The sequence below is a fragment of the Sander lucioperca genome, chromosome 6 (assembly GCF_008315115.2).
Source record: "Sander lucioperca isolate FBNREF2018 chromosome 6, SLUC_FBN_1.2, whole genome shotgun sequence".
NCBI classification, from domain to species: Eukaryota; Metazoa; Chordata; class Actinopteri; order Perciformes; family Percidae; genus Sander; species Sander lucioperca.
In genome coordinates, this window is record NC_050178.1 from 6,729,298 (window position 1) to 6,743,308 (window position 14,011).

The following is a 14,011-nucleotide window of genomic DNA, read 5'->3' on the forward strand; positions in this document are numbered from 1 at the left end:
TCACCTCCCGACCTTACCTCCCTCACAGTCCTGACAGCTACATTATTGTTATTGGCCTCTATTGTTTCTCTCCCTCTTTGGTTCAACCAGCTGAAACAATACAACAGCCACAGAGGTGCTCCAACTCCTCCAAGTCAATGTATGTTTGTGGATAATCTGTAACAATTAGATTAGGCTCTGGCAGAACAAAAATCCCTGCTGTGAGTTTCAGTAGCTGTTTCCATCCTGCAGAGGGAGATATTACACTACTTTACAGAACACCAGGGCTGTCTATCAAACAACATTTTACTAATCACTTTAGTCCAAAATAATAGATTGATATTCCTACTGTATCCCAAATAAAGTGCATTTTAATTTGATCTGTTTACCAGTCAAGTGCATCTGTTTGCAGAATTACCATTTGGAAACAACAGTTTCAGTGAACAGAACAAACCTCCATCAGATTAATTTAAATTCAGATTAATTTATTTGTCATAATTCCTTAAGTACTTACATATAAAGGAAAATGAAAAAAACTGTTCTCCACCAGCCACTTGCAGTGCGACAGGAAAAGACACAATCATACAGACAAATATGTAGACTAAATATATAAAACCAGGTAGTCCAGATAGTCTAGCTAGCTGTCTCAATTTACCATGCAGAGATCTGAAGCAGTTAACCATAGTCCTCATAAATCGACCAGAGTTTAAAATTCTTACACAAAGAAAGCGGAAGGAAACGGACATCGGCGAAAAGACATGCATCTGGCGGAATTTCCTGCAGCACCGGAGCAATCCCGGAAGTGGAACGTTGTGGCTATAGACTACTGGACTATAGACGTGGCCTTGACCTCTCCTGAGATTTTGTGATTGTCACTGGATCACCAACTGAAGCTTCTTTTGGAGACAGATCGAGACTCAAGTGCCAATGTGGGTTTTTTCGCTTTCTCACTGGCACGCTGTGATCGTCCCTGTGGATGTGCTGCTTGGGAAAAACTAGGCTAAAGGGACCCGGGTCACTCTGAACCACTGTAAGGCCTCAGTTTCATAATAACCATATAGAGCAGCATTGCTACTGATGATAACCAGACAAACTAACAAGAGGGAAAATAGATGAAGCTCTGTCTCTTTTTTACTCTAGAACTAATGTGTCCTCCTTGAATCTTTGGCCATGGCAATATTAAGACACATTTTAACCATTCTTTGCAGAGAGTCCATTCAATTTCTGCAGATTTAGTATAGTGTAGTAAGTATAGGACTAATGGCCAACATTTTCTGTGAGAAAGGGTTTAAAACTCTGTTATGCCTCCTGAAAAAGACAACCTTGAAAGACTCCTCCAGAGTGAGACGGAAAGGCCTCAATCTCAGCACAACTGGCAGGTTACTGCCTAACTGTACCTCTTAACCCTTGTAATATATTAGTAATATGTTAGAAAGCTGCACACATTTTTTGTGTTACGGGTCAAAATTGACCCGAATAGATTTAGGTTAGGAAAAAGGTAAGTCTTTTAACAAGAATCCACATCTAATGAAGAGGAGGGTCCAAGTGACCCAGATGCTCAAAAAGAGTTATTTAAATAAAAAATAATTGACATTTAATGGTCGTGAATCCCTTATCACACCCAAGGCAAAGCACCAACTGAGAACAGCAAGCCAACATGGAGGGTGTTTGCTGGATGGGGATCGACAAAATATACCTGATTGCTAACATGAGGCTGTGGCTTCTTGCTGGGGTGTACAGATCCTGGAATGAGGCTACAGCTTACTTTTATGTGTCATCCTTTGTTTCAAGAGTTATTTGCTTTCACATTCAGGAGACACGATTTGTTTGCCTTGTGAATGACAAACTTGCTGCTATTAGGGATATTGGGACAAATGGGTGGAACACTTGCCATACATGTAGCCTCATTTCAGGATCTGTACACCCCAGCAAGAAGCAACAGCCCCATGTAAGCATCCAGGTGTGTTTAGTGAATCTCCATCTAACAAACACCCTTCCATGTTTGTCGTCAGATCTTCTCAACAGATAGCATTATGAACAGCTCAAATGCTGTGACACAGCATATGTAGTAGGCCCCGGGTCATTCTGATGTCTCGGTGCTCCACCTTGGGTGTTATAAGTGATCGATGTCCATTTTGATTTGTATATGTATGTGTGTGGGTATGTGTGTGGTGTGGTTGGGGACCTTTGAGCCAAATTTCATCTACGAAGCAGCCTACAACTGCCAATATTCTCTGCCGGGTCATATTGACCCGTAACACCACATATACTACTTTGTTGTTTTTTTGGGGGGCTTTTCTGCCTTTATTTTGACAGGACAGCTAGGTGAGAAAGGGGAGAGAGAGAGAGGGGGGGAAGACATGCAAGAAATCGTCATAGATCAGATTCAAACCCTGGATCTCTGCATCGAGGCATAAACCTCCAAGTATATGTGCGCCTGCCCTACCCACTGAGCCAACCCGCACCACGTTACTTTTTTTTTTTTTTTTTTTTTTTTACAGACATTTACAATTTACTAAAATTCTCATGTTTGTTGTGTTAGAATAGGCATGTCTGAGGATATCATGAAAACTTCTTCCAATAAAAAATAGGAAATGGTATTTTTTACACATCTGAACTTGAAAACGGGTCAAATTTGACCCTAACACAATATATGGTTAAGTTTATACCTTTTCCCCCCTGTTTCCAGTCCATATGATAAGCTAAGCTAACCATCACCGGACTGCAGCTTTATATGTTTTAGACGTTGTAATGTTTTAAAATGTTTTAAATGTTGTAGTCTCTAGGCAGTGAGTGTGTCACATAGAAAAATCCTTTCACTTGTCAGGAATGATGATAGAACAGCTTAAACCAGGTGACATTGTATTATATTGCACCTACATTCTACTCAAGTGCAAATTAATGGTGTTAAAGAGTGAGTGAGTAAATGAGTCACTTGGAAAAAAATCCACCTGACAAAGATAATGTGATGTGGCATGAGCTCTGCCAGTTAAAGCCAAAAATGTTCGTGGGCGCGAAAAATGTTGTGACATTTCTACAGTGTAAAGAACACAATGTTTTTTTGGGGCTTTTCCGCCTTTCATTTTTGACAGGACAGCTAGGTGAGAAAAGGGGGAAGACATGCAGGAAATCATCACAGGTCAGAGTCGAACCCTGGACCTCTGCGTCAAGGCATAAACCTCGAAGTATATGTGTGCCTGCTCTACCAATGAGCCAACCCGGCCACAAAGACCACAATGTTTGATATTTTTTATGCCTACCTTTATATCAAGACTACTGTTTTTTTATGTTGGGTTATACACATAAATCCAATCCAGTGATTTTGCACTGTTAAATAATCTCAATAAACAAAATAAATTTAAAATCTTTAAATGTAGTTTTGATTGTATACTTTAAGAGGAGCTGTGTAAATTATGGGGAATTGATGCACGCTATGCATAGAGCTCTACTGACATGTTCAAATTGTAAAATTCACACTTCCTGTAGCCTTCAAATTTATGAAAGTTGACTTTATATTTATATATTGTGTGTCTCATTATTGTTTTAGGATTAGAGAAAGAAAAAAGACACTTTCACTTTTTCATGCCACTGAATAATCCACAATTTACAGTCAATTATCAGTGAAATGCTAAAAATCTGATGCATCGCGCTACACACAATTTGTGCTTTATAGAGATATACAGTGCAACAAATATCCCTGGCCAAAAATAAACCGGAGTACATTATTTCTTCTTCTGAAAGTCTAAAATGTTTCCTGTAGAAAGAACATAAAATGCCATAATATACATTCCTGAGGTGTTTTCTATATAAACACCAGATTAAACACAACTATTTCTCGAGAGCAATATTCGTCTTACAGCGGCAGGTGTATCACTTCACAAACAAGGCTTGTTCAAGGACCCACATACACACAGATATCAGGTATCACACCCTGGTGGGAGTAAAATTCTTTTCTCATACTAAAACAAAAGAGTATAAAAAAGCAAAGCTGCTGTTTCTTAAGGAGCTCAAACAAAAACAAAACTTCCTTGTGTAAATCACAGTCGCTATCTTTGGACTTGGCTCTGTGCGAATGGACAACTGCAGAAAAATACTTTATGAAAATTATTTGGCAGATTAGCTCAGGAATCTTGGCAGGGTTTGGTCAGCAGAGACCGGCCGTAACAAAGTGAGGATATGCTGACTCGACATAAAGAACACATTTAATTACCATCATCATCAACCATCCAAGAGGACCATCCGGGTCAGAGCCAGAAATCCCCCCCAGCCTTCATCTGCCAACTCAAATGCTTATTTTAAGTGGCCAAACTTCTCCTTAATCTGCAGCATTCTCACGGCCTGCCTCTCCTCTTCTCATCTTTTCTCCTTTTTACAGCTCACACATATTCCTCTTATTCCTCATCAGATCTCATTGTTATCATAATTGTTTGTCTTTATAACCTGAGAAAAAGATCCCAGCAGATACATAAAGAAAGAGAAAGACAAAGAGGCTGCCCTAAGGCAACCAGATGTCTTTTTGACTCTTACAGTACAGCCTCCCAGTATAATGTGTCATATGAAAGAAAAGGTTAGATACAACTGTTTGTCTTTAAATTAAGACAATCAGTATCATGTAAGTATGATTCACTAAATTGATGAAAGAAAATTGATGTATAATTGATATTTGTCACTGCTCTTATTGCATCATTTACTGCAATAATCATCAGTTATTGCAGGTTTAAAGACATTTTATATAAACTTAGCACAAAAAGTAAGGAAATTTGTGTTTGGTAGATTATTTCTCTGTGGTAACAATGCTTTTTGTCAATGAATCTTATACTGTTGGAAAGCCTGTTTAGTTCCCTTTCAAATGGTGCCCCATTTGTAAGGAACATGCATTTGTGGGATGAGCAGCAGTGCTGAGTATGTGGGTTGCACCCATGAAAAATTTGCCAAATCTTCTCTGTCAATGCCAAACAGCTTATTCTACCATTGACTCACTTGGTGATTGGTGGATTGGATGATTGAAGTTTGAAGAAACAAGACATATTGGCAATTTAACAATTTATTCATTTCACAAACAGGAGCCTCAGTAGCGTGTGGAAGAACCATACACAGCCACAACAGCCTGGCACCTCCTCCTCATGCTGGTCACCAGCCTGCTCACACACTGCTGTGGGATGGCATCCTATTCTTAACCAGCATTTGTCGCAAGTCAGCCAGTTGCCAACCTGTTTGGCAATGGCAGAGAAGATTTGGCACATTTTTCATGGGTGCAACCCACATACTCAGCACTGCTGCTCATCCCACAAATGCATGTTCCTTACAAATGGGGCACCATTTGAAAGGGAACTAAACAGGCTTTCCAACGGTATAAGATTTATTGCCAAAAAGCATTGTTACCACAGAGAAATAATCTACCAAACACACATTTCCTTACTTTTTGTGCTAAGTTTATAATCTAATCAATTGTTTTCCATTTGTTGCCTCAAGGCAATATTGTGCAGTTAGGCTACTTGTTAGGACAATAATATGTTCAGTGGTGGAGATGTATTATGTCTAACTAGAATTCACTGGAAATAATGGACATGGGTGCATTTTATGGCGGAAAGGGGCAAAAGGGTGCTCATGGAGGTATTTTCCTGCTGATAGTGAGGACGGCGAGCTTGAGAGCAACGACAAAGACAAAGACTTGATCCCACAATCAGGTTTGGGAAGCAGTTCTGTTTAGAGCCAACACTAAGAAATTAACAAGCTTGGTCCATATAGAATTATGTATTTCCTAAACTAAGGATAAGGCAAAGTGCAGGGCATGTGGGGCTCATCTCTCTTTCAGGACCAAAAGCAGCTGTTTCTGGAGGTTCAACACAGAATGAGACACAAAAAGAAGACAAAGATTCATAAATATTATAAAAAATCTGAAACTTAAAGAAACAAGGGACCATGTGTATTTTGTAATATGACGTTTCTGAGGTATATGTTGCGTTTTCTTCTGCCTAATAATTGTTTGACAGATATCTGATATTTTTTTGATCTGCACATTTTTAGAACACCACAATCTTACGATGGTGGAAATACTTTTTCATAAGAGAGCAAAATACATCTTTACAGTGTATCATATATAATAAAGCACACATTATCTAGGTCTTCTTAATGTGTCTCATAGGTCCAATGGCTTCCACTGACTAATATCTAATTTACACTAATCCTAACATTCACCAAGCTTGACCCTAATGATAGATTTTACTGAGTGTAAATCCCTCATATGAATGGAAGCATGTACTGTTAGTTTGTGTATTAAAAGGCTTGTAACCTGTCAAAAAGCCAGACAATAAAAAGGCTCTGTGTCAATGAACCTGCATCGTGTGTTAAGGTGAACTGATATCTCAGTGGCCTGAGTTTGACTCTGACCTTGTTGTTGCGTGCCTCTGTTTCTTTTTTAGTTCCCTGTAAATTGATCTGTCTAAAAAAAAGGCACAGACATTGGTACCCCCTCAAAAAATAGTGACATGTCCAAAAAACATTTTACAAAATTAAACCACCTCCCCGCTAGCTCATCAGATGTGTATCCACAGACTTTGGTTTTCTGGCACGGTTCAACAGAGTTCAGATGTTGCAATCATTCCAACAGGGTGTGTGTGTGTGTGTGTGTGTGTGTTTGGTAAGAGACACTGAGGACAGCTGATGTAATGACTGCAAAACAGATTTCCAGGGTCTGGGTGACTGGAATGGTTTCAAAAAAGGCATTATTAGGAAATGTTTTTTGACAGTACATCGCAAGTCCACTCAGATGACTTTAAGCAAGAGACAGATTTCAAGTAAAAAGTTAGAAAATATTTTATTTACAACAACCCCCCCCCCCCCTCCCCCCCGATATTAATCCAATCGCTTTGTCTGCAGATCCTCAATGCCCACCCACCCATCCCAGCTGTCCAGTAGACACTTTGCATATAGATAAAAATATAATTTCATAGCAAAAATTATAACTCAACCACTTTTGGAGAATTTAAAATCAAACAATGCTGAAAAGCGTGTTTGACAGACAATTTCATCCACACAAAAATAATACATATGGCTGTATATTATACATTATAAATGTGTAATATATCTTTTTTAAATGGCATTTATTCCACAAAAAAAAGAAGTCAAACAGCAAATCTTAAAGGCACAATATGGCGTATACAGTTGTTTTTCTTATAACAAACATCAACATGGTAATGTGCCTTTTGTTGGCTTCACACTTTCTCACAGGTTCTGCAGGTGGCCACGACCAAAATATGTTACAGGCAATAATCTCATTTCTGTCTTTAGATAAAGATGATTAAAAACAGATAGCACTTTCCCCCTGATGCCAAAACTGAAAATGACTGTGTATTGTTTTGTGTGTGTGTGCCAGCATTCATTTATTTGTGTGTGTTCACAGAGGTATTGAAGCACGTAGACACTTCTGCTGCCTATGACGGCTGTAACGCAACATTTAGATAAGCTGCACATGAACAACACATACTCTACTGTGTGACACATAGTGTAAAAATATTCACAGTAATTCACAGTTAGTTACAGACTCTCGTTATGATTGGTGCAATAGGTGGTGGTAGTTTCGTATTTAAGTTGGCAGCCCACTCGTTCACAAAATGTCCAGGCTCAGCAGTGGCTAAATGACATTGCTGCTGTCTAGACAAGCTCTAACACACAGATTGTGTCTTTCTTTCCTTGATTTCCCTTTTCCTGTTCTTCCTCATCTCTTTCTCAATTTCACTCAGCCTGTCTGGCTACCTCCCTTTATTTCAACACACCAGCAGCACAAAGTGCTTCATCTGTATAACTTCACAAGTCATGATTTTAAAAATAAAATCTCTTTATTCTCTCTTTTACTTCTCTTTCTCTACTTGTCCTTTTCTTCCTGTTCAATTCTAATACAAGTCCTTCATGATCTCCTGCAGCAGTGGGTGTAAGCAAATGTCCACCTCTGTCTTCTTCAGCAGCTGGATGAGGTGGACGTGGTCGGTGACGATCTGACGCAGGTCCGTCATTTTCTGGAGCAGTTTGGCGAACAGTTGCAGAGAGACTGGGTGGTTTAGCTTCAGCTGCAGCTCGAGCGAATGGAGAACCGTTTCCTGAAGCTGCTCGATGGGCTTTACGTTCAGCAGGCCTGGGCGGTCTGGATGGGTTACAGAGACAGGGAGCATAAATCAGTGACATTTCTGGTGACACAATAAGTGTCCATTAGGTCAACATTTCTGTTGAGTAAAAAGCCTTTAATTTAGCAGTCACTTATTTCTGGACCTAGTTGTGTTATTGCTAAAAGCCTTCTTATCTTCAAGCTATAATCTTAGTCATTTATGTTAATAATTGACTTAAATGTCTGATGTTTCATCTTCATCGGATCAAGGCCAGACTTTAACAAGTGGCCACACACTAACCAGCAATATTATACCACGTAGTGGTTTGTGAGTGAGGTTGGTTTGCTGTTGAACAGGCATTAAATGTAGATTTTAAATAGTTAGTTCCCAAAAAATGTTTTACTTTACTATTAAGACATTAGAATAGTGCAAAAAACTTTATTTTGATAAAGATCATTAATAACAGTGGAAAAACGTGAAGAGACAAGCAAAGTTAAGGGAGTCATAGTTGCTCGTGTTGCTTTTTTGTCCTTGTCAAAATGGAAAATTGTTATACATTTTGGGAAATACTTATTTGCTTTCTTGTCAGGAGAAAGTTCATCCACTCTCACATTTATCCGTTCAGTATGAAGCTGGAGCCAAGACATGGTTAGCTTATTATTTCACAAATGCTTAAAAAGACTTAACATTAAGACTCCAAAGCCAACACGTAACCTAAGCCCATTTTAACAACAGACACAAGATTAGAATCAAAGTATTCCTTTAAGACTACTAGGACTATAATACCATGATTAATGACATCTACAACATATCCTGTAGAAAAAGAAAAAAAACCACTCACCCCCGCTGAGGATAATGACAGCCAGAAACAGCGCCATGTCGCTGTCGTCCAGCTCCAGCATGTTGAACTTGACTGAGAACTCAAACTTTGGTTCCATCATTTGACAGAAAGGTTTCCTGAGACTCTTGAGGAACTCCCGCGTCATAAAGATCTGTCCGTAGGAGATCAGGGTCCCGTCTTTGTTCATCAGAGGTGCCATCATGATGATTAAGACCTCAATCACACCATACTTCAGCAAAGTTACCTGGGAAAAGGGTAAAGGTTGGGGTGAATAACCAGAGTGGGATTAGACCTTCACAAATGACTGGTGGTAAGTGATGGTTTTAAAGTGTTCACAGTATCTTCAGCTACATTGATGGTATGTACAGATTTAAGTGACAGAATGGATAAGCAGCAGTATTCAAGCCTGTCACCTGATCATTGAGATCCAGATGGATGAATCCCGGGATACTCTTGGCGAACTCTGTCACTTCTCTCACTGCTTCGGCCGAACGTGATTGACAGCTTTGGAAGAAACGCAGTTCCAAAGCGTCTGATTGTGCCTGTGCGCTGACGCTCGTCATTCCCAAAAAGCCAAACTCGGACCTCGGGTTAGCTCCTGTGATACCTGAAATCGGAAAAGATGTGCATAGAAAAGAACGTATGTCCCTGATGAGGCAGTTTAGTTGCAGGATTACAAGAAAAACTATGTTTTAAATATCTTCGGTGCAAAGAACAGAGAGAGTTTTAAAGCCAATTCAAAAAGGAAGGTAACAGAGATGACAATTTAATTATTGGGTTAGGTAACATCTCTAAATCATGACAAAGAGTATATTGTATTTCTAACCTCCAAGTCCAGCTGTTAGGACGGATGTCTGCTGCTGGTGCTCCTGGATGGGTATCTGCCTACAATTAATAAACTGCTCTCCTTCCATTAGAGACTTCATGTCATGGATGACAAAAGGCTGCAGATAGAGAAGAAAGAATATGGAAGAAGAGAGACGTGTGGGAGTAAGAAAGAGCAGGTAGAAAAGGACAGGAGAAGGCAAAAGAAAGAAAAAAAGAAAGAAAGAAAGAAAAGGAACAGCGTCAGCTAGTCACAGGTCTTCTGAGGACACGTGAAATACAGATGTAATGACATATACTGTGTCTGCACGTTGGTTGTGTCTCATTCAAAAGCAAACACCACCAATCTTATATGTCTGATGGACAAATAACCAGCTGCAGGCTGAGTCAGACAAAAACACAATTTCCAGATAAATGAAGCATAACTAAGTTAAAGTCGCTCTAACTGGCAAAACACCGGCAAAGACATGCAGCGGCCTGAATGATGAATGGTACCATTCATATACTTAAATCTCCCTTTTTCATAGCGGTGAAATGAATAATGAGACAACCTACAGGGAATTACAGCAAACAATTCTCACAAAACGTTGTGAAATGAATAATCACTTATCATGTGAGTGAATGAAATAGATGTATACAGTATGTGCTGTATTTGCAGGAATCTATTAGATTACAGTATAGGCAGTGTTCGTATGGAAGATCCCGGCTGCCAATTTTGAAATAAAGTAATTTAAAGCACAAAGAAGACACACATTCATCCTCTTGTAAAGGAAAAGTTGAATTCATAAGCATTAAAATGCACCCTTGCTAAGTTCAATACACTCAGGTTTTGTTTTTTTTTGCTGCTACAGACCTAATTGGTGAACAGTAGTCTAAGTTGGCTAATGTTAGCTAACTTTAACCATAACAAACCTTTGCTGACTTTGTCTGTGCTACTGTAAAGCTACAATTTATCATTTGTCATTATTCAGTAATTGCTATTTGCAAGCCAAAGTGGCCCATCCCAGTTATCCACCTTTACTTTCTCATTAATTGTACAAAGTGTTCTACTGTATGTCAAACTAATTTAGCGAAATGTGTGAGTACTTCCTTCACCTCTGATCGCGAGTCTGGAGTGCCGGTAGAGTTAAACGTTGATTATACATCTCATATACAACTCATATCAAGGCCCCACGTGTTAAAATAAACTGTAAATCGTCTACAAAACATAAAATTATCCTATAATCATCCTCCCAATTTGTTTCAGGAGGTTCACTGTTGTTTAGTAAATAAACCAAGACTTCCTTAAACCAACAGATAATGCTGTGCTTTTGGCTGCTATCGCTGTGTAATGAACAGTCATAACAACCAGCCAAAAGAGAGGCAGAGCGGCCTTGAACTCATCCGACTATACAGAGAGAGACAACAGAAAAGGAAAAGACTCAGATGCTGCTGTAAAGCCAATAATAATAACAACAATGACAGTAATAATTATAATTACTAATGAGGGCAAGAGTGCATTTTGGTTCATTTGTACCCTCATATTCATTATTCACTACCCAACATTCACATCAAAGCTATAGTTAAATTAAATGTAAATATATTTTAAGTGCTTGATCTAGGTGTTTGGTTCTACCTATCAAAATCTATCAAATCCTTCTGACAATATAATTAATAGGTTCAGTTAGGCTGTTATTTAGTAATATTCAAATAGATTTATTTGAACCATACTTTTGATAACTTTCAGAATGAGTTATCAAAACATATTGAAAATATTTGCAAAGGAAGATGATACTTTAATGTTTTTTTCTTTGTTTACTTTATTTCCAGCCTTTAATAACAGTATCATGTCAGTTGTTCTGAGATGAACCACAAGACTGAAGCCATCACCACAAACCAACTGTGGATCATTATTAAATATTCACCACAGTTTTCTTTCAGCTGCTACGCAATTCAGTTGATGTGGATTTCCTGATAAGGTCTCTTTTGAATACTAAGATTCAACATCTCAAAACCCTACATTACATATAAAAACACAGAAATAGATGATATCTCACATTTTATGATTCTGGCCAACACATTCTCCTACAGTCCACTTGTATAAATGACCAAATGTCTTAATGAATTAGTTTGACTTGTTGAGAAGGTATGTGGAAGCCATATCCTGTTGCATAGCTTGACCACTGTAATCTGAGGTGTTTTCTAAAGCCCGTGACACACCAACCCGACAGCTGACCTGATCTGCGCGTGCGCGAGACGTAATACAAAAAATGAAAAACAGAAATGACAATGCGTCACATGAGTCTGGCTTCTCCAGCCGATAGTAATGGCGGCTTATAGTTCACTGAAACATGTTTCTGAAAACATTTTAAGCGAGAAATAGGCCATGCAGTTGACTGAATCTGTCTTCATTTCAGATCGACAAAGGTCTAAAAGATTTTCATCAGATTTTGAGAGGCGTTCGTCACTCAATCTGCTCGTTATTTCCGGGTTAGCAGATTGGTGGAGTGAGTCTGACTGCCCGCCCTCCAACCCAGCAAATCAGGTCGGCCAAAATGAAGGCCGACAGCTCCTCCGATGGACGACGGCACGGAACACACCGAACAGACTCGAGTCACTGACCTCGCCAGACTGTCCAACGGCCGATTATCGGGTTGGTGTGTCAGGGCCATAACAGCCGAGACATGCAGAAACCAGTCAATCCACTTTTCCTGTTAGAGCAGACATAATAGACTGAAAAGCCCTTAATTGAACTAAACTGAGCTTGGCAAAAAAAAGGTTGACACTTGCGGGGAGTTAAAAAGTTTGAACTAAAAATTTTAAGTTTCTTTCCTCCTTCACTTCAAACTTGTATTGTTTACCACTGTTTTCCCCTGAGAAACTGCTTGTTTCATTTAAAATTGTGGTAATTCTGTAATATAATTTATGTGTAAGTAAAGATAAATTTTTCATAGTCAAGAAAGCTTTTTATGTCCTATATCTGATTTTTGGTCTGCTTTTTATCATCATGATTAAGTGTAAATGTAAAATATGTACTGTTAGGATGGTGTTTGGTGGTTGGGTTGTTTGTGATACTTCCCAGAGTGGAATTCATAAAAAAAACTATTGACCTATATTTGACTGTAGATCTGAAATGGGTCTGTAATGATATCCAGTAGAAATTCAATAAAAATGAATTTAGCCTATTATGCAGGCAGTATGCAGCACTCCCCCACCATTATATAGCCTAATAAATAGAAGTAAAGTAGAACTGAGGGTGCTGCTTACCACGTTGTCTCCGGTCTTCCCAGCGAGGATGGCCCTGGCCTTGGCCTTGGTGAGGGGGAAGTATTTCAGATAGGCCTCGTACAGATGCCGGGCCAGAGCCCTTAGATCTGCTGCCTCCGGGTGCATGTGCACCATGTCAGACGAGAACTCAGCTAGCAGTTTCTCCTTCTCCGCCTGGGGCATTCGGCCAAAACGAATGGCTGGGAAAGGAAACAGACAGACAGATAGAAATACACATTAGAGCACATATGGACACTCATAGCCAAGGGCTGACGGGCAGGCAGATACAGTATATAAGAGCACACACAGAAATATACTGTAAGCAAAAATAATCATACCGATAAACACACGTTTGTAAATTCACACACATGACACACACAAAACATTAAATGTAGGCTATATTCCCTCTATTGTAAAATTTCTTAAACAAAAATCTCCTTCTTAATCTCTTGTTATAAAACAAACAAACAGTTAAGACTAAAATCAGTGTACATTTTACATTCAAGTCATAATCCTGATGTTATGCTGACAAAATTTACTATCCCAAAGCCATTTTATATGACCTCTAAAGTCACATGGCTGTTAAGCTAGTTTATGCTAATGTGATGTTGATGTATACATATATTATTTTCACAACAAGAAATAAAAGAACTCTTGTTCTTTTGTTTGTCAGTATTGTGACTTCTTGCAGCCAAACTATTACTAAACTACTCACTTTTATTCTACTCTGACATTGGCGACCAAGCTTCAGTTGCTGAGCATGTAGTCTATACCCTTCGCGTTCCACTTCCAGGATTGCTCCGGTGTTGCAGGAAATTCCGCCGGATGCATGTATTTTCCGTTTCCTTCTGCTTTTTTGTGTTGGAATTTTAAATTCGGTGGATTAATGAGGACCATTGTTGACTGCTCCTCAGATCTCTGCAGGGCAAATTGAGACAGCTAGCTAGACTATCTGTCCAATCTGAGTTTTCTCTCGCACAACTATTTTGCAACGGCTCATGGCGATTCTGATTGGTTT

At 39.1% G+C, this 14,011-nt stretch overlaps 1 protein-coding gene across 1 annotated transcript in view; it reads right to left on the bottom strand.

Annotated features, from left to right (window-relative positions):
• Window positions 1-7,065: 7,065 nt before the first annotated feature.
• The window catches only part of pparg (peroxisome proliferator-activated receptor gamma), a 30,944-nt gene continuing 23,998 nt past the window's right edge, over window positions 7,066-14,011 (bottom strand). Inside the window, exons 5-9 of the mRNA XM_031301651.2 lie at window positions 12,994-13,193; window positions 9,749-9,866; window positions 9,336-9,529; window positions 8,923-9,166; window positions 7,066-8,119 (exon numbers count right to left, since the gene is read on the bottom strand). Coding sequence (XP_031157511.1) covers window positions 7,872-8,119; window positions 8,923-9,166; window positions 9,336-9,529; window positions 9,749-9,866; window positions 12,994-13,193 — 1,004 coding nt within the window. The 3' untranslated portion in view covers window positions 7,066-7,871. The remainder of the gene's footprint in view (window positions 8,120-8,922; window positions 9,167-9,335; window positions 9,530-9,748; window positions 9,867-12,993; window positions 13,194-14,011) is intronic.